The sequence below is a fragment of the Aquarana catesbeiana genome, linkage group LG11 (genome assembly GCF_042186555.1).
Source record: "Aquarana catesbeiana isolate 2022-GZ linkage group LG11, ASM4218655v1, whole genome shotgun sequence".
Taxonomy (NCBI): domain Eukaryota; kingdom Metazoa; phylum Chordata; class Amphibia; order Anura; family Ranidae; genus Aquarana; species Aquarana catesbeiana.
The window spans coordinates 7,277,073-7,298,060 of record NC_133334.1 but is presented as its reverse complement, the minus strand read 5'-3'; the positions used below and the strand labels follow the sequence as shown (position 1 = coordinate 7,298,060).

Genomic DNA, 20,988 nt, shown 5'->3' with positions numbered 1-20,988 from the left:
CCTCAGTGATCAGACTGTACATTGTAACTTTGTAGAAGGAGGAGGAGTCATTTCCTCAGTCTCCCCTCCCCCAGTGATCAGACTGTACATTGTAACTTTGTAGAAGGAGGAGGGGTAATTTCCCCAGCCCCCCCTCCCCCAGTGATCAGACTGTACATTGTAACTTTGTAGAAGGAGGAGGAAGCATTTCCTCAGTCTCCCCTCCCCCCAGTGATCAGACTGTACATTGTAACTTTGTAGCAAGTAAGGTGAGATTCGGGAGCAGGGGGCTGATCCTTGTCAGTTATTTGTGAACACTGCCAAGAAGTGCTGAGGTACCAGGATTTACATGGTTGTGTCATCTCAGTTTAGGAAGTAGGTGGTGACCCTGGATGATGCCTGAACAAACATGGCGCCGTCCTTCTGTAGAGAAAAGCAGCTAATAGCAGGGGGAGTCCTGTGATCTCTGTGAGAAGTAATACATGGACACAATATGTAGAATGCACGCACCTTAATATACACTTTGCTGGAGACTCCTGGGACGAGCTGAGAAATGGCGGTCCCGCAGACTCCCGCAGACTCCGGGGATGGCGACACATCCTGACACTTCTCCTCTTGTGTCTCTCAGGTTGTATGAAATAAAACACATGCAGCGGAAGGTGGAGAACCAAATCAAGATGACCAAGATGGTGATTATTAACGAGCTGACCAAGAGGATGAACTCCCTGCTGGAGCAGCTGGAGGTGAGCAAGAGCGCCGCCATGGGGGCAGGAAGACAGAAGAGCGGGGGCGGGAGGAGTACGCAGAGTGGGGGAGAGCGGGGGCAGGAGGAGTACGCAGAGCAGGGGAAAGATGTTCTGTGTTATGTCACTAATTTCATGGAAAGTGTTTCCCATCAGTACGTCTGTCTTATGTCACCTCCATAGACAGTGGCGCTGCTTATTGTCACCATTTTTTTAATGAAATGAAAATAACCCATCAATATGCTGATCACATTTTTTTAAATAAAGCCTTTCTGTTTTCATTACATACTTTTTTTTTTTTTTGGCTCTGTGATGTCATCAGTGGACATCTCTATGCATCCCAAAAGCATCTCAGCACCCGGCCTCAGCACTCCTCTCAGGAGCCCCCAGTCCTTATGCAAGCAGTGGGCTGGCTCATGGGAGGAGTTATGCAAATATCCAAATGCCTCGATGGGTGGAGTCTGTCTGGTGAAGTAGGCGTTCCTAGGAAGGCTTCATTAGCATGCAGACCACCCCCCCCAGGTAATGTCAACATGTGACATTGAGCCTCTGAAATGAATGTAAGGGGAGGGGCCAGGGACAGTCAGGCTGGGGAGGAAAGCGCTAGATGATGCTGGACGTTAGACGTGCACTGCCGAAAAATTCTTATTCTTTCATTTTTGTTTCATTTGTTTGTTTGTTTTTGTTTGTTTCATTCGTTGATCGATATTCTTTATTTCGGATGAATTCAAATTCTTTACATTCACTAACAGCCAAATTTGAAAAGAAATTCCAAAACCTATAATTTAATAGTTAACAACTATTATTATAGTTTGTATTATTGTATTATTGAAAATGTGCAAAAACACTGCGCTAACTATAAAACAAACAAAAAACAGCGGCTGCATACGTTATGACAAAAACAGTGAAATGGAATATGAAAAATGCAGCGCTGGGTGAATAGTCAACAAAATAGAAGAAGTAAATCAAGTCCATAGGTCTTTAAACTTGATGGTGCATAATAAGGTGAGTGTAACATAAAGTCTGAAGCAAAAATTGGTGAAGTGTCCGATTGGGTCAGAACACAGAAGGGGCATTCAGGGATGATGAATCTCCAAACAAGGCTAGCTGTGATGATATAAATCCGTGGACGGAACCAACATCAATACTGCTCGACATCAAAGGATAGTAAAAGATGGGTACTCTTACCAAATCTGGTGGACTCCCCTGTCAGCGACATGGAGTCAATAAGGCAATGTGCCCAACGGGGCCGGCAGGGGGATATCCAGGATGGTGGAGCTGGCGAGATGAACTTCAACCGGACCTCAAGGGGTCATCAACGGAACCTCCAAGGATCATCCAGGTGGATCATCTAAAACGGCTTCCAAACGACAAACTTTGGGGGCACAGTAGGTCACAAATGGCCCAACAAAGATGAAAGGCGAAAAGTCTGAGGGACTCATCACTAGGAGGAGGAGGAGTCTTATCTTCCTCCTCCTAGTGATGAGTCCCCCAGACCCCAGACTCAGATATTTGTGGTTGTAGCAGCAAATCAGTTCATATAAAAGTGACCCCATCTGTGTTCATCTCTAGCTGTGATCGCCTTTGTTGGGCCATTTGTGACCTACTGTGCCCCCAAAGTTTGTCGTTTGGAAGCCGTTTTAGATGATCCACCTGGATGATCCTTGGAGGTTCCGTTGATGACCCCTTGAGGTCCGGTTGAAGTTCATCTCGCCAGCTCCACCATCCTGGATATCCCCCTGCCGGCCCCGTTGGGCACATTGCCTTATTGACTCCATGTCGCTGACAGGGGAGTCCACCAGATTTGGTAAGAGTACCCATCTTTTACTATCCTTTGATGTCGAGCAGTATTGATGTTGGTTCCGTCCACGGATTTATATCATCACAGCTAGCCTTGTTTGGAGCTTCATCATCCCTGAATGCCCCTTCTGTGTTCTGACCCAATCGGACACTTCACCAATTTTTGCTTCAGACTTTATGTTACACTCACCTTATTATGCACCATCAAGTTTAAAGACCTATGGACTTGATTTACTTCTTCTATTTTGTTGATTATTCACCTAGCGCTGCATTTTTCTTATTCCATTTCACTAGTTTGTATTATTATTATTAATAATAATAATAAATGTAATATTTTAATTATAATAGAAATTATCCAAATGTTTTTTGTTTCGGATTTTCAAATTCTCAGATTTTTGTTCTTTCGAATTTTCTGATTTTCGTTCCTATTCTTGGATTTTCATTCTGATTTTCTGATTTTCGTTCTTTGTAAATTTCCAAATTTTTCGGATTTTTGTTCCTATTTTCTGATTTTCGTTCTTTCTCATTTTTGAATTTTCTGTTTTTTTTTCTTTCTAATTTTCTGATTTTTGTTCTTTTTGAATTTTCTGATTTTCATTCCTATTCTTGGATTTTCGTTCTTTCTAATTTTCTGATTTTCACATTTTTGGATTTTTGTTCCTATTTTATGATTTTTCTTCTTTCTAATTTTCTAATTATTGGATTTTTGTTCTTTCAAATTTTCGGATTTTCACATTTCGGATTTTCATTCTTTTCAAAAAAATTTGTTAAACGGTCTTTCGCTGTATGTTTCCAAATTAACAATTTGGCGAAATTTGACGAAAAACGAATTCAGAACTAAACGAATTGCACTACTGGACGTCCTCCAGCCAGGAAATAAGGCAGGGCTTACTCTCCGACTTGCTGCAGCTTCTAATGCACATTGTAAGAAGCTCACAGTGTGCAGTGAAATCAGAGGAAGCCGTTTTAGTACAGGGGACTGAAAGGGAAAGCTGGAATTTTAAATTCCATTTGTATCTTTGCAAATTCAATTTCAAATGTAAAATTTCTGTTTTTCAAAGATGCCCTTTTTCTACCACCCATGTGGCCCCTCCAGCAGTCCATTGCTCTGCTCTATGGAGGTTGGATTCTGATTTCCCATACAGTAGGTCACACAATTCTTTTTCTCTTCCTGACACAGAAAATCACCAGTGAAAAGCAGCAGAAGTTTGAGCAGCATTTGCAGTCAGTGCTGGTCCTGAACCGCCAGCTGGACCACGTCCAGAACTTCATCAATTGGGCCATGTACAGCAAGAACAGCGTCCCCTTCCTGTTCAGCAAGGAGCTGGTGTGTATGATACACTGTGCACCGCATTACACACATCACATACCGAGCCATGAATGAAAAGACCCTCCATCCACCAATTCTTCCCAAAGGTGGTCAGTAGAGAGGTTCTGGGGTGTCTGTGGGAAATTGTGGTCATTTGTGAGGTCAGCTACTGATGTTTAATGAGAAGAGTGGGCTAATGCCTCAAGCCCCACGTTGGGCACCAAAAAAATCCTGGATCAGTGTTCCAATTCATCTTAAAATTAGTCAGTAGGGAGATTTTGAGGGGTGTTGATGAGAGTTTGTAGCCATTTTTGAGGTTAGGTGCTGATGTTGGAAGAGCTAGCTCATACCTTGGGCCCCACGTTGGGCGCCAAAAAAAAACAAAAAACCAAAACCTGGCTCATAATCCATGTTTTAAAGTAACCCAAAAAGTGGTCAGTTTGGAGATTTTGAAGGGTGTCTGTGGTAATTTGTAGCCATTTGTGGGGTTAGGTACTGATGTTGAATGAGAAGTGCTGGCTCACACCCTGGTCATCACATTGGGCACCATAAAAAAAAGACATGGCTCACAATCCACGTTCCAATTCATCTCAAAGATGGTCAGTATGGAGGTTTTGGAGGTTGTCTGTGGGAATTTATGGCCATTTGTGAGGCCAGGTCCTGGTGTTAGAAGAGCTAGCTCACACCTTGGGCCCCATGTTGGGAGCCAAAAAAAAAAAAAAAAAACCTGGCTGGCAATCCATGTTTCAATACAATTCCAAAGGTGGTCAGTTTGGAGGTTTTGGAGTGTGTATGTGGGAATTTGTAGCCATTTATGGAGTTAGGTACTGATGTTGGATGAACAGCATTCTATCACACCTTGGACCCCACATTGGTCACCAAAAAAAATACCTTGCTAGCAATCTACATTCTAATTCATACCAAAAGTGGTCAGTATGGAAGCTAAGAGTGTGTCTGGGGGAATTTGTAGCCATTTTTGAGGTTAGGTACTGATGTTGGATAAGAAGAGTTGGCTCACACCTTGGGCCCCACGTTGGGCACCAAAAAAAGACCTGGCTGGTAATCTGTGTTCCAATTCATCCCAAAGGTGGTCAGTATGGAGGTTTTGAAGGGTGCCTGTAGGAATTGATGGCCATTTGTGAGGCCAGGTCCTGGTGTTAGAAGAGCTAGCTCACACCTTGGGCCCCATGTTGGGCGCCAAAAAAAAAACCTGGCTGGCAATCCATGTTCCAATACAATTCCAAAGGTGGTCAATTTGGAGGTTTTGGAGGATGTCTGTGGGAATTTGTAGCCATTTATGGGGTTAGGTACTGATGCTGGATGAACAGCGTTCTATCACACCTTGGGCCCCACATTGGACACCAAAAAAAGACCTTGCTAGCAATCTACATTCTAATTCATACCAAAAGTGGTCAGTATGAAAGCTGAGAGTGTGTCTGGGGAAATTTTTAGCCATTTTTCAGGTTAGGTACTGATGTTGGATGAGAAGACTTGGCTCACACCTTGGGCCCCACGTTGTGCTCCAAAAAAAAAAAAAAAAAGTGTGTCTGGGGGAATTTGTGACCATTTGTGAGGTCAGGTCCTGATGTTGTATGGGAAAAGTTGGTTCATACCTCGGGCCCCCAGTTGGGCACCAAAAAAAAAAAAAGTTCCAATTCATACCAAAGGTGGTCAGTATGGAGGTTTTGGAGGGTTTCTATGGGAATTTATGGCCATTTGTGAGGTCGAGTCCTGATGTTGGATGAGAACAGTTGGTTCACACCTTGGGCCCCACGTTAGGTACCAAGACCTGGCTCGCAATCCATGTTCCAGTTCCCCCTCAAAGGTGTTCAGTAGAGTTAAGGTCAGGGCTCTGTGCAGGCCACTCAAGCCCTCCACACCAAAGTGGTCAAACCACATCTGACTCAGTACACAGTTTTTCAAAGCCTTGAAAAATCTATAAAAACATTGAAAAAATAAGAGAGACCAGCAACTGAAAATGGGAAATTGATGTGGAAAAAAGAAACCTACCCTGAATTTATACTCTATTATCATAATTCATATAATATGGGTAAATTACTCTTTAATGTCAAATTTAAAGGGTAATTCCAGCTCTGAGAAACCCCCAGTATATGTTTCTTATATGTTCCTATTTACACAGCATACCTAAATAATAATAAAAAAAAAATACTACCTTTCTATTTGTTTCTGTGTAGGATTCTATAGGCAGCTTCTATGGTTCGGAATAGCTGGTATTGTGCAATTATGGGACAGATGCAGCAACTTGACAGGGTCAATTATGGTAAATGTAACTCCCCAGCTCCCTTCTTAACATTACATAGCTAAGTAGGATTTTAAAGCCAAGTAAAAAGGAAAGCAGCAATTATAAATTATTTTTTATAAGGGTTGCACCGATACCAATATTTGTATCGGTGCCGATGCTAAGCATTTGCATGAATATCGGTATTCCAATAACTGAAACTGATACTTTCAGGCTCGGTTCTTTCAGCTGTCAGCGGGATTCCCTCATTGACAGCTTCCATGTAAAAAAAAAAAAAGCCGGCAATTATCAGTTGTTAAGGAGCGTGGCTGCAGCGTCCTTAACAACCGTTGACTCATTCAGCTGTCAGCGGGGTTCCCCTGTTGACAGCTGAAGTGTAATTGAAGTCCTGACAATTAGAGCTGTTAAAAAAAAATAAAAAAGCAGCTGATAAAGCAGCTTTATCAACAACATTGCTCAGCTACTGAAACAGAAAGATAAAAAGAAACATTGTTTCTTTTTGTATCTTTCTGTTTATTCATCTACAGATCAAAGGGATGAACTTCCATCTGCAGATGAAGTCAGTTTAAAACAACCTGCCAAGTACATTTTTAATTAAATGTTTCTCTGTTTAACTCCCTTATTAACCCTTAATTTACTCTAATCAGCCTCAATTAACTCCTTATTTTCCTTCTCCATTTAATTATATTTTTCCTGCTGATTTTTTTTTTTGTTCACTTCTAATTTATAACCTAACAATAAGTAAAACTTTTTTTTTGTTTGCTTTGTTCATTAATATTTTTACAGCTTTAACATATATTTACGCACTTCACATTAAAACAAGTGCAAAATTAACAAAAAATAAAAAAATGTTTTATATTTGTAAATAAACAAAACAGTTGGTATCCGTAATTGGTATCGGTGAGTATTAAAAAAATAAAAATAAACAATAAAAGTATCATAGTGTACATGGCAGAGAACTGTGAGGGTGCCAACATCCCAATAGACACTAGGGACTTTAAAGGCACAGATACTGAAACTATCAGACAACAATACTCCAAAGATGCATATAAAACAACTATAAATTTTGTTAAACAACAAGATAAAATGTAGATAATAATGATGTAAGTAATTAAAAGAATGGCGTATACATATGAGCAGATAACATAGGAAATTCCCGCCAAGAGCCTTGGACATGGGTTAGATATGCTGTGAGACAGCCAACGCATTTCGGAAATTACAGGCTTTGATCTTCTTCAGGGATACTCATATGGTACATGTATAGGCTGTTTGGCTGCTAAGGGTGGAAATATATTTAAACTCAGAAAGATTTTTTTTTTCCTGACTGTGACATTTCCCCAACAGATTGTGTTCCAAATGCAGCGACTCCTGGAGACTAGCTGTGGAGGGGATTTCGGACGCCCCTTGAAGATGAAGTTCAGTTGGGAGCCGTCTGTCTGGACCAAAAATATATCAAATTTGGGTATTATTATACTTATTATTATCATCACCATCATCATCATTATTACTGTCATTATTACTATTATACAGTATTTACAGTATATAGCACCAACAGTTTCTGCAGTTCTTTACATTATAAAGCAGACAGTACACTTACAATGTAATTCAATACAAGAGGGATCAGAGGGCCTGCTCTTGGGAGCTTACAATCTAATGGGAGGGGCAGATGATGACGGTAATAACTGTGGAGGAATGAGATGATAGAAAAATTAAAAGTTCAGTTTATTAGTTCAAGGTGGGATAGGCTTCCCTGAAGAAACACATTTTTTTAGGGATCACCTAAAGGTATACAGAGTAGGAGATAGTTAGACAGATTGGGGTAGAGAGTTCTAGAGGATAGGAGAGGCTCTGGAGAAGTCCTGGAGATGAGCATGGGAGGGGGCGATGAGGATGCTAGAGGGCAGAAGATCTTGGGAGGGGTGTTGAGAACCATCTGGCTGATATTTTCAGGCAAAGTTGGTGACGTGGATGGCTTTGTGAGTTGTTAGTATTTTAAATTTGTATTCTTTATGTGATCGGGAGCCAGTGGAAGGATTGGTAGAGAAGGGTTAGGGACACTGAGCAGAGGCCAGTGGAGGGATTGGTAGAGAAGGGTGGAGGACACTGAGCAGAGGCCACTGAAGGGATTTAAAGAGAGGGATGGAGGACACTGAATGGAAACCAATGAAGAGATTGTCAAAAAAGGGGTGGTGGACACTGAGCGGAGGCCAGTGCAAGGTTGGGAGAAAGGTGTGGAAGCTACTGTATGGAGGCCAGTGGATGGATTGGCAGAAAGAGGTTGAGGACACTGAGAGAAGGCCAGTAGAGGGATTGACAGAGAGGGGTGGAGGACACTAAATGGAGGCCAGTGGAGGGATTGACAGAGAGGGGTGGAGGACACTAAATGGGGGCCAGTGGAGGGATTGGCAGAGAGGGGTAGAGGATACTGAATGGGGGGCCAGTGGAGGGATTGAAAGAGAGGGGTAGAGGACACTGAATGGAGGCCAGTGAAGGTATTGGCAGAGAGGGGGGTGGAGGACACTGAATGGAGGCCAGTGGAGGGATTGGAAGAGAGGGGTGGAGGACACTGAATGGAGGTCAGTGAAGATATTGGCAGAGGGGGTGGAGGACAATGAATGGAGGCCAGTGGAGGGATTGGCAGAGAGGGGTGGAGGACACTGAATGGAGGCCAGTGGAGGGATTGGCAGAGAGGGGTGGAGGACACTGAATGGGGGCCAGTGGAGGGATTGGAAGAGAGGGGTAGAGGACACTGAATGGAGGCCAGTGGAGGGATTGGCAGAGAGGGGAGGAGGACACTGAATGGAAGCCATTGGAGGGATTGACAGAGAAGGTTGGAGGACACCGAATGGAGACCAGTGGAGGGATTGGCAGAGAGGGGTGGAGGACACTAAATGGAAGCCAGTGGAGGGATTGGCAGAGAGTGGGGTGGAGGACACTGAATGGAAGCCAGTGGAGGGATTGGAAGAGAGGGATGGAGCACACTAAGTGGAAGCCAGTGGAGGGATTGGTAGCGAGGGGTGGAGGACGCTGAATGGAGGCCAGTGGATGGATTGGCAGAAAGAGGTTGAGGACACTGAGAGAAGGCCAGTAGAGGGATTGACAGAGAGGGGTGAAGGACACTAAATGGAGGCCAGTGGAGGGATTGACAGAGAGGGGTGGAGGACACTAAATGGGGGCCAGTGGAGGGATTGGCAGAGAGGGGTGGAGGATACTGAATGGGGGCCAGTGGAGGGATTGGAAGAGAGGGGTAGAGGACACTGAATGGAGGCCAGTGAAGGTATTGGCAGAGAGGGGGGTGGAGGACACTGAATGGAGGCCAGTGGAGGGATTGGAAGAGAGGGGTGGAGGACACTGAATGGAGGTCAGTGAAGATATTGGCAGAGGGGGTGGAGGACAATGAATGGAGGCCAGTGGAGGGATTGGCAGAGAGGGGTGGAGGACACTGAATGGAGGCCAGTGGAGGGATTGGCAGAGAGGGGTGGAGGACACTGAATGGGGGCCAGTGAAGGGATTGGAAGAGAGGGGTAGAGGACACTGAATGGAGGCCAGTGAAGGTATTGGCAGAGGGGGGTGGAGGACACTGAATGGAGGTCAGTGAAGGTATTGGCAGAGGGGGTGGAAGACAATGAATGGAGACCAGTGGAGGGATTGGCAGAGTGGGGTGGAGGACACTGAATGGAAGGCAGTGGAGGGATTGGAAGAGAGGGATGGAGGACGCTGAATGGAGGCCAGTGGGGGGATCTGCAGAGAGGGTGGAGGACAACGAGTGAAGGCCAGTGGGGGGATTGCTATTCTACTCGAATCTCGGAAGATGGCTATATTCTAAGACCAGTACACATGGGGGGGAGATTTACTATAGCTGGTGCACAGAGAGTCTGGTGCAGCTGCGCATAGTAACCAATCAGCTTCTAACTTCAGCTTGTTCAATTAAGCTTTGACAATCAAACCTGGAAGCTGATTGGTTTCTATGCAGAGCTGCACCAGACTCTGTGTGCACCAATTTTAGTAAATCTCCTCCATAGTCTTTAAAAGAAACCAGCCATAGTCAGTAATATCTTTATATTTTGAATTTGTTCTCGAATTTTACTTTGTTTTCTAATTCGATTCGAATTTCGGCCAAAATTTAGTATCGTTATTTCAGATTCATTTAAATTCGTCACTATTGTAATTGGGAAATTCTGATACATCCGAATCTCCAAATAACGAAAATTTAGTCTGAAATTTGATTAGGAACAAAAGAAACCGCAGATGTCTAGACGTTAAACATATCCAGGGTCAGTCTGTCAGAAAAACCCAATGAAGTAATAAACTTTTGTTTGCAGCTCTACGTTAGGTTGGATTTCTCTTTGATGTGTTATAAGTGATATAATTAAGGTGACATCATAAAATATTTTGTTATGCAAAATTGTTACTTTTGTAGACGATCTCATGCGTTTCGCACATTTTCTTTCTCCAGGTTGTATACTGAGTGATCCTGCGCACTTAGCACCCTCGGAGGTCCCCAGCTATGCACCAGTAGAAGACCTGCAGTCATCGTACTATCAGAGTCATCACCAACCCAGCACCCCCCATCTGACCCCTCTTAGTAGCACCCAGAACTTCACCCCCACCGTCCAGTGCCCCACCTCGGTCTGCTGTGCCCACTGCCACACCTTGCCACCCATCACCAAGAGCCAACCGGTCAACAGCACCATCAGCCACCACGTCAACTTCTCCCACTCCACCACCATCAAGCAGCAGGCGGTGCAGCCCCTACAGTACAGCGCAGCCAAGGAGCAGAAATGTCCCTCCCGCCCCCTGAGGGTCATCCAGCCATGGTTGACACAGCAGCCGCACAGCGAGCAGGACAGCACATCCTTCTGGTCAGAGAGTCAGCAGCAGAGAGCGGCCGCCGTCCAGCCCACCGTACAGAGTGTGGCCCCCATCTGTGCCGTGACCACTCCGGATTTCAGCCAAGTACACACGACCATGCCGCTGACCACGGCCGCCTCCCTGCAGGCCCCATCTGTGCAGATGCAGCTGGGCCCGGTGCACAGTGTCAGTCACGTGCAGCATCAGCGGCACCAGGGTCAGGCCCCCGCGGCGCTGGGCTCATCTGACGCCACCCACGAGCAAGTCATGCACAACAGCCTGGACATCATCAACCAGCAGTTTGAGCTGGAGCAGATGCAGAAGGGCCTGGAGCTTCTCCTGCAGAGCCAGCCGTCTAACGTACAGATCAACCAAAGCAAACAACCTCAGCACGTCCAGCAAACTATCGTGGGCCAAATCAATTACATAGTGCGGCAGCCGGCTCCGGTGCCTCTGCAGAGCCAGGAGGATGTGGCGCCGGTCAGTGTCCCTTTTTTCTTATAAAACTTAAAATTCTTTTTAAATTTCATTGATTTAAAATGATCTTTTTGTACTTTTTCGACCCAATGTCACATGGACAATTCTGCAGCAAATTCACCCAGGAGAGCTGTCCACTATCGAATTTCTGACTCGCAGGCCCAGAATACTGTTTGAAATCCCTCGATAACCAAGGAGCAGCGTGAGGGGGATTCCATAGAAAAAGGCAAAAGTCTGTGGGCACCCGACCATCACACCTCTATGAGCTTGCTGAACATCCTGTTCCAAAACCATGGCTGTTATATGGCATTGCCCCCCCCCCCCACGGCCATTTATTATTGGGGAACCCCTACCCCAATGGCCATTAATATGGAGTTTCCCCTCCCTGAATGGCTGTTAATATAGAATTGCCACCCCTCCCCCCATGGCTGTTAAAATTGGAGTTATCCCTCCCCCCATTGGCCGTTAATTTGGAATTGCCACCTCTCCCTCCATGGCCATTAATATGGAATTGCCTCTTTTCCTTCCATGGCCATTAATATAGTGTTATCACCCCTCCCCCTATGGACATTAATATGGAGATGCCCCCCTTTTCAGCTATAATAAACTCCACTCTTCTGGGAAGACTTTCCACAAGCTTTTGGTTGGTGTCTGTGGGAATTTGTGCCCATTTGTGAGGTCAGGTACTGATGAGAACAGCTGGTTCATACCTAAGACCTCACATTGGGCGCCAAAAAAATAGACCTAGCTTGCCTTGTGAAGCGCTGGTTCATATCTTGGACCTCACATTGGGGGTCAAAAAAATAGACCTAGCTTTAGCTGGTTCATACCTTGGACCTCACATTGGGGGGTCAAAAAAATAGACCTAGCTTAGTTGCCATTAGTAGAGCTGGTTCATATCTTGGACCTCACATTGGGGGACCAAAAAGATAGACCTAGCTTTAGCTGGTTCATACCTTGGACCTCACATTGGGGGCCAAAACATAGACCTAGTTTGCCATGAGAAGAGCTTGATCATACCTTGGACCGCACATTGGGGGGGGGGGGGGGGGGAATAGACCTAGCTTTAGCTGGTTCATAACTTGGACCTCACATTGGGGGCCAAAACATAGACCTAGTTTGCCATGAGAAGAGCTTGATCATACCTTGGACCGCACATTGGGGGGGCAAAAAAATAGACCTAGCTTTAGCTGGTTCATACCTTGGACCTCACATTGGGGGCCAAAACTAGCTTGCCATCTGTGTTCCAATTCATCCCAAAGGTGTTGAGTAGGGTTGAGGTCAGGGCTCTGTACAGGACACTCGAGTTCCTCCACACCAAACTCGCTTATCCATGTCTTTATGGAGCTGGCTTTGTACACAGGGGGCACAGTCATGGTGGAACAGAAAAAGGTCTTCACCAAACTGTTACAACAAGGTCGGAAGAGCATAATTGTCTACAATGTCTTTGTATGTCACGAGAAGAGCTGGTTCATACCTTGGACCTCACATTGGGGGCCAAAAAAAAAGACCTAGCTTTAGCTAGTTCATACCTTGGACCTCACATTGGGGGGCCAAAAAAATAGACCTAGCTTGCCATTAGTAGAGCTGGTTCATACCTTGGACTTCACATTGGGAGCCAAAAAATAGACCTAGTTTGCCATGAGAAGAGCTTGATTATACCTTGGACCTCACATTGGGGGGCAAAAAATCAGTCCTAGCTTTAGCTGGTTCATAACTTGGACCTCACATTGGGGGCCAAAAAATAGACCTAGTTTGCCATGGGAACAGCTTGATCATACCTTGAACCTCACATTTGGGCACCAAAAGAAAATAGGCCTAGCTTGCCATCTGTGATCCAATTCATCCCAAAGGTGTTCAGTAGAGTTGAGGTCAGGACTCTGTACAGGACACTCAAATTCCTCCACATCGAACTCGTTCATCCATGTCTTTATGGAGCTGGCTTTGTACACAGGGGGGCACAGTCATGGTGGAACAGAAAAGGGTCTTCACCAAACTGTTACCAGAAGGTTGGAAGAGCAGAATAGTCTACAATGTCTTTGTATGATGGAGTATTACCAGGACACTTCACTGGTAACATTCTGAGCTCCATCATTTGGAGGGGCTTTACATACTTTTAGCCATTAAGTGTGTATATATAGGAATGTGTAGATTCTGTATGTCTGGGAATGTGTTCATCAACCCAGTTATACTAGTGCTGAGATAAGATAATTTGGCTGTACAGAGAGTCTGTTATTTTCAATTGGTTTGAGCAATTTGATTAAAGCTGAATTCCAGGAATTCAGACACGATGTAAAAAGTTCAGGCACACTATGCGTTAAGTCCAAGGATGTGCATGACACCTCCAGAACTTATCTATATTATTTATACCAGACAGGTTTATGGCAATGCTGTGGGATAGAGGCGCATAGAGCAGCTATGCCGCCCCTCCCCTCTGCTGCCCATTCAGAGAAGCCTTTGTATTTTGAGAATAAGTTCACATAACACAAAGGCTTCTATGATTGGCAGGTATAGCAGTTGCACCGACTCTAATGTTGAAGATGTTTAGACCTGATGCCGCGTCGGGCTCCCGGAAATATAGCGACAGCCATCTTCCGGGAGCGCAATAAAATTGTCAGATGTAAATAAAAGAGATGAGTCCACGAGGTGTCGTGCACCTCCTTGGACTTAACTCATAGTGTGTCTTCACTTTTTACAAAGGAGCTGAATTCCTGGAATTCAGCTTTAACTTAGAGCAGTGGTTGTCAATGTATGAGGTATAGGGGGCCTCAGCTGTGACCCGAACATCACTAGAGGGTCGAATATAATGTTCCTGTTCAGTATATATAATACTATAGCATTACAGAGCAGGAAGCAGAGACTTGTTCGATCGGCCTCTGGGGTGAGCACTTAGTGACTCAGTGCAATTACTCTGTCTCTCTCTCTTTTAAAGCCTTATTTTCATTTTTATTTGTGCAAAAAATGAGCTCTGTTACTAAAAAATGTAATTGAAAGAATTAAAAGAGTTAAAGTGGTTGTGAACCTCAGACTTGAAATGTGACCAAAGTATATCCCTCTATAGTGTGTACTTGTCTCAGTCCAGAGCACTGAGTGTCATTTCTGTCTGCTGCCTCCTTCCTCTGTTATCTGCATGTGTCACTTCTGCCAGATATTTCTGACACCAAGAGAAAAAAGGTGACAGGGGAGGGAGCTCCAGCACACCACGTGTGATTGACAGCTTCAGCTCTGTTCCTATGTGCTGTGTGAAGGAGGGTGTGTCTCTTCCCTCCAATCAGCTCTCGCTGAGCTCTGCAGATTGGCACAGAGCGGTGGGGCACTGAATGGAGGCCAGTGGAGGGATTAGAATAGAGGGGTGGGGGCACTGAATAGAGACCAGTGGAGGGATTGGAAGAGAGGGGGTGGGGGGCACTAAATGGAAGCCATTATAGGGATTGGTAGAGAGGGGTGGGGGGCACTGAATAGAGACCAGTGGAGGGATTGGCAGAAAGGGGTGGGGGCACTGATTGGAGGCCAGTGGAGGGATTAGAAGAGAGGGGGGGAGGACACTGAATGAAGGTCAGTGGAGGGATCGACAGAGAGGGGAGGAGGACACTGAATGAAGGTCAGTGGAGGGATTGGCAGAGAGGGGTGGGGGGGGGGCACTGGATGGAAGCCATTTGAGGGATTTACAACCACTTTAAGTTTTTCTTTTAGAGCTCACCATGTTTTTTGTGCACCTCTCTGAACCCGCATCCTATGCTGAGTCCCACCTTCTTTCTGTGTTCCCAGGTGTGTGATGACCCCATATCTCCTGGAGGTCACACGGTCGATCTGTCCCCCGTCGCCAGCCATTCTCCTGTCAACCCCCAAGCCCAATCAATAGCCGATGAGATCATCGCCGCAGTGGAGAACGACGCGTGTCGGCGGAACCAGCTCAACGCCAGTCCCGCCAGGAAGGTAGGTAACCGAAAGCACCACGTAAGGAACACCCCGTGTGCTTGGTTTTTATTCTTCTGTAAGCCGCATCTCCGCTTGTATTAAACGCTGTAAGTCACTTCATGGCAGCTGAGAGTCAGTTTTTATAGCGATGTTATAATTGATAAAGCAGCAAAACAGGATGATTTGATATTATTGGAAATCCCAATTGCTTCCCATTCATCCCTTTCCCTGAGTAGCATTGAAATGTCCCCTTTGCTGGATGTGGTCTAATAAATATTGTTGGTGAACGCCAGTTCTATACATTCTGGTCATTGCTAAAGATATAGATGTGAGCTGAGTACAGTTTATATATCGGGGTATTGAATTAAACTTCACAGAGGTCCGGTTAGTAAAATTTTCTTCCAGCAGAGGTCCGAATCACATTTTTGTCTGATGACTCAGATCCTTTACATTGTAGCCCCCCATCAGTGTCCTCAGTCACCCCCTCACATAAAATTCCCCCTTCACATCACAGTCCCACCCCTTTATGTCATGGTTCCTTCCTCCTTCCTCAGCCCCTCCTTCATAGCAGTGGACACACACACACCCTCTTTATAGCACTGTCCTTACCCCCTCTTTATAGCAGTGTCCTCACCCCCTCTTTATAACCGGGTCCCCCCCCCCTCTTCATAGCAGTGTCCTCACCCCCTCTTTATAGCAGTGTCCTCACCCCCTCTTTATAACAGTGTCCTCACCCCCTCTTTATAGCAGTGTCCTCACCCCCTCTTTATAGCAGTGTCCTCACCCCCTCTTTATAGCAGTGTCCTCACCCCCTCTTTATAACAGTGTCCTCACCCCCTCTTTATAGCAGTGTCCTCACCCCCTCTTTATAGCAGTGTCCTCACCCCCTCTTTATAACAGTGTCCTCACCCCCTCTTTATAGCAGTGTCCTCACCCCCTCTTTATAGCAGTGTCCTCACCCCCTCTTTATAACAGTGTCCTCACCCCCTCTTTATAACAGTGTCCTCACCCCCTCTTTATAGCAGTGTCCTCACCCCCTCTTTATAGCAGTGTCCTCACCCCCTCTTCATAGCACTGTCCTCACCCCCTCTTTATAGCAGTGTCCTCACCCCCTCTTCATAGCAGTGTCCTCACCCCCTCTTTATAGCACTGTCCTCACCCCCTCTTTATAACAGTGTCCTCACCCCCTCTTTATAACAGTGTCCTCACCCCCTCTTTATAGCACTGTCCTCACCCCCTCTTTATAACAGTGTCCTCACCCCCTCTTTATAACAGTGTCCTCACCCCCTCTTTATAGCACTGTCCTCACCCCCTCTTTATAGCACTGTCCTCACCCCCTCTTCATAGCAGTGTCCTCACCCCCTCTTCATAGCAGTGTCCTCACCCCCTCTTTATAACAGTGTCCTCACCCCCTCTTCATAGCAGTGTCCTCACCCCCTCTTTATAGCACTGTCCTCACCCCCTCTTTATAGCACTGTCCTCACCCCCTCTTCATAGCAGTGTCCTCACCCCCTCTTCATAGCAGTGTCCTCACACCCTCTTTATAACAGTGTCCTCACCCCCTCTTCATAGCAGTGTCCTCACCCCCTCTTCATAGCAGTGTCCTCACCCCCTCTTCATAGCAGTGTCCTCACCCCCTCTTTATAACAGTGTCCTCACCCCCTCTTTATAGCAGTGTCCTCACCCCCTCTTTATAGCAGTGTCCTCACCCCCTCTTTATAGCAGTGTCCTCACCCCCTCTTTATAGCACTGTCCTCACCCCCTCTTCATAGCAGTGTCCTCACCCCCTCTTTATAGCACTGTCCTCACCCCCTCTTCATAGCAGTGTCCTCACCCCCTCTTCATAGCAGTGTCCTCACCCCCTCTTTATAACAGTGTCCTCACCCCCTCTTTATAGCAGTGTCCTCACCCCCTCTTTATAGCAGTGTCCTCACCCCCTCTTTATAGCACTGTCCTCACCCCCTCTTCATAGCAGTGTCCTCACCCCCTCTTTATAGCACTGTCCTCACCCCCTCTTCATAGCAGTGTCCTCACCCCCTCTTCATAGCAGTGTCCTCACCCCCTCTTTATAACAGTGTCCTCACCCCCTCTTCATAGCAGTGTCCTCACCCCCTCTTCATAGCAGTGTCCTCACCCCCTCTTCATAGCAGTGTCCTCACCCCCTCTTTATAGCAGTGTCCTCACCCCCTCTTTATAGCAGTGTCCTCACCCCCTCTTCATAGCAGTGTCCTCACCCCCTCTTTATAGCAGTGTCCTCACCCCCTCTTCATAGCAGTGTCCTCACCCCCTCTTCATAGCAGTGTCCTCACCCCCTCTTTATAACAGTGTCCTCACCCCCTCTTCATAGCAGTGTCCTCACCCCCTCTTCATAGCAGTGTCCTCACCCCCTCTTTATAACAGTGTCCTCACCCCCTCTTTATAGCAGTGTCCTCACCCCCTCTTCATAGCAGTGTCCTCACCCCCTCTTTATAGCAGTGTCCTCACCCCCTCTTTATAGCACTGTCCTCACCCCCTCTTTATAACAGTGTCCTCACCCCCTCTTTATAACAGTGTCCTCACCCCCTCTTTATAGCAGTGTCCTCACCCCCTCTTTATAGCACTGTCCTCACCCCCTCTTTATAGCACTGTCCTCACCCCCTCTTCATAGCAGTGTCCTCACCCCCTCTTTATAGCAGTGTCCTCACCCCCTCTTTATAGCAGTGTCCTCACTCCCTCTTCATAGCAGTGTCCTCACCCCCTCTTCATAGCAGTGTCCTCACCCCCTCTTCATAGCAGTGTCCTCACCCCCTCTTCATAGCAGTGTCCTCACCCCCTCTTTATAGCAGTGTCCTCACCCCCTCTTTATAGCAGTGTCCTCACCCCCTCTTTATAGCACTGTCCTCACCCCCTCTTTATAGCAGTGTCCTCACCCCCTCTTTATAGCAGTGTCCTCACCCCCTCTTTATAGCAGTGTCCTCACCCCCTCTTCATAGCTGTGTCCTTACCCCCTCTTTTCTAGCAGTGTCCTCACCCCGTCTTTATAGCAGTGTCCTCACCCCCTCTTTATAGCAGTGTCCTCACCCCCTCTTTATAGCAGTGTCCTCACCCTCTCTTCATAGCAGTGTCCTCACCCCCTCTTCATAGCAGTGTCCTCACCCCCTCTTCATAGCAGTGTCCTCACCCCCTCTTCATAGCAGTGTCCTCACCCCCTCTTCATAGCAGTGTCCTCACCCCCTCTTTATAGCAGTGTCCTCACCCCGTCTTTATAGCAGTGTCCTCACCCCCTCTTTATAGCAGTGTCCTCACCCCGTATTTATAGCAGTGTCCTCACCCCCTCTTTATAGCAGTGTCATCACCCCCTCTTCATAGCTGTGTCCTTACCCCCTCTTTTCTAGCAGTGTCCTCACCCCGTCTTTATAGCAGTGTCCTCACCCCCTCTTTATAGCTGTGTCCTCACCCCCTCTTTATAACCGGGTCCCCCCCCCTCTTCATAGCAGTGTCCTCACCCCCTCTTTATAGCAGTGTCATCACCCCGTCTTTATAGCAGTGTCCTCAGCCCCCCTTTTATAGCAGTGTCCTCACCTCCTCTTTATAGCAGTGTCCTCACCCCCTCTTTATAGCAGTGTCTTCACCCCCTCTTCATAGCAGACCTCACCCCCTCTTTATAGCAGTGTCCTCACCTCCTCTTTATAGCAGTGTCCTCACCCCCCCACCTTCATAGCAGGGTCTACACCCCCTCTTCATAGCACTGTCCTCAGCCACCTTTTATCAGTGTCCCTGAATCCCCCATTCTAGTAGTGTCCTCACCCCCTCCATCCCTTTCACAGCAACATTTGAGTCCTGCCTTACACAGGGCTGTTCTGGACGGAGGGCGGGAGCTGCCCAACTTTTCATGGTAACAAGCCGGTGATGGGTTGCTAGGATCGCCCAGCATCCTAGCAGCCAATCACCCACTCGCAGCTCCTGCCCTCTGTCCAGATCTGGACGCCTCTCCTGTCCTCTACCCTGCTGTGAGGATGATAGTGCGGTGGCTCTGTGGGAAGAAGCAGGAGAGGGATGTACACACGGACAGGACAGGAAAAAAAAGCAAGACTTGGCTCCTACGTGGCGGGACCATGGCGGTCCAGATGAGACTGTAACTTCATCTGGATCCAGACTGGGGTCTACCATTTAGAGATGCCTGTGCTGCACTCTTATCAGTTACACTGTTCTCAGCTATCTCAGTGGACTGCAGAACAACCAGAAGAGGGGGAGTGTAGTTTTGTCCTAGGGTGACAACTAAATACAGTGAGGCGAGTGAGCGTTGTCACCCTAGGACAGGCAGTCTAGGAAGGAAGTAGAACATTTTTGTTCTTGGTGACCACAAACTGAGAAAGCTTAGAGTGCCACTCCAGTTCCCCGTCCCTATTGACTCCGGCGACTCACACTAGAAGGGTGCCGGATAGGTAAGAGCCCGTCCTGGTTCAAGATGCACACATACAAAGGAACAAAATCCAAATGCCAAAAAGAACCCAAGTATCAGATGAGTGTACGCAACTTCAGCGTAGCTCCAACCAGGCCACACCCATCCAACGCGTTTCACCCTGCCCATGGGGCTTAGTCATGACTAAGCCCTGTGGCCAGGGCGAAACGCATCAGTGGCTGTAGCCTGGATAGAGCCGGGCTGAAGCTGATTTCACTTGTCTGATAGTTGGGTTCTCTTTGGAGTGCAGAGTTTGATTTTTTTTCCTTTTTTTGTTCTTGGGTTTATTTACACTTAAAGGCTAAGTTCACCTTTTTTTTCTAAATTGCAGCCGCCCACCAACCCCCTCCCTCCATGCGCCAATAGAGCATTCATGTACTTTTTTTTGCAAAAATATCTAAGCTTTCCATAAAATCTACAGACACGTACCTTACCATCCTACATCCATGATTCCAAACGTATCTATTGCTTCTGTCTTACGTCCTTACAGACTAGAGGTCATGACACAGGAAGGAGTTGACCAGCTGACCTCATTAGCACACGCCCCCTGGCATCATCCACCCTCCCACTCCCAGCTGCACGTTTTTAAATGAAATGCGATCAATCAGTGATCACCCTTCTCACTAAACAACACAATACACAATCAGATTGCATAGTGTATGGCCATCTTTATACAAGTACATAGGAGGGAGTGGACAGAAACACTCAGCCGCCAGGCCCCGTTCACAACTCTGCATGGCGGGAACTCGCATTCTCACATGCGTTTTTTTTTTTTGAGAGGGGGGGAGGTGTTTTGGAGCCTTTTCACTCATCAGACATAGGGCAGCCCACCCACCTGAATGGGCCGTCCTACACGCAGCAATCACCCCAAAGAAGCTTCAGGACTTATTTTTAGAGCGGAGCATTTCTGGAATGCAAGGAAACACACAGATGTGATTGGAGCCTCATTGTTCACGTTTTACCGCGTCAATTTCACTTTCAGGCCCCATTCACATCTAGCATAGTGGGGAGTGAACGTTTTGTGTCTCGTTTTTCCTGTGACACGCATAGGGCAGCCCGCTGATATAAATGGGCTGTGCTATATGTGGCTTACGGGACATGTTGGCATTTTGTGGGTTGCGTGTTTTTTTTACTGTGCATTTTGCAGCAATTGCCATTCGTTTTTTTCACATGGCAAAATGTGTGTTTGTTTCTGTGTTTGGTGTGTTGT

The 20,988-nt window shown here is 46.6% G+C and overlaps 1 protein-coding gene across 1 annotated transcript in view; it reads left to right on the top strand.

Annotated features, from left to right (window-relative positions):
* TRIM66 (tripartite motif containing 66) overlaps window positions 1–20,988 on the top strand; it is an 81,093-nt gene that overhangs the window by 17,195 nt on the left and 42,910 nt on the right. Inside the window, exons 5-9 of the mRNA XM_073606035.1 lie at window positions 608–722; window positions 3,703–3,849; window positions 7,436–7,553; window positions 10,548–11,422; window positions 15,188–15,355. Of these exons, the coding sequence (XP_073462136.1) occupies window positions 608–722; window positions 3,703–3,849; window positions 7,436–7,553; window positions 10,548–11,422; window positions 15,188–15,355 (1,423 nt within the window). The remainder of the gene's footprint in view (window positions 1–607; window positions 723–3,702; window positions 3,850–7,435; window positions 7,554–10,547; window positions 11,423–15,187; window positions 15,356–20,988) is intronic.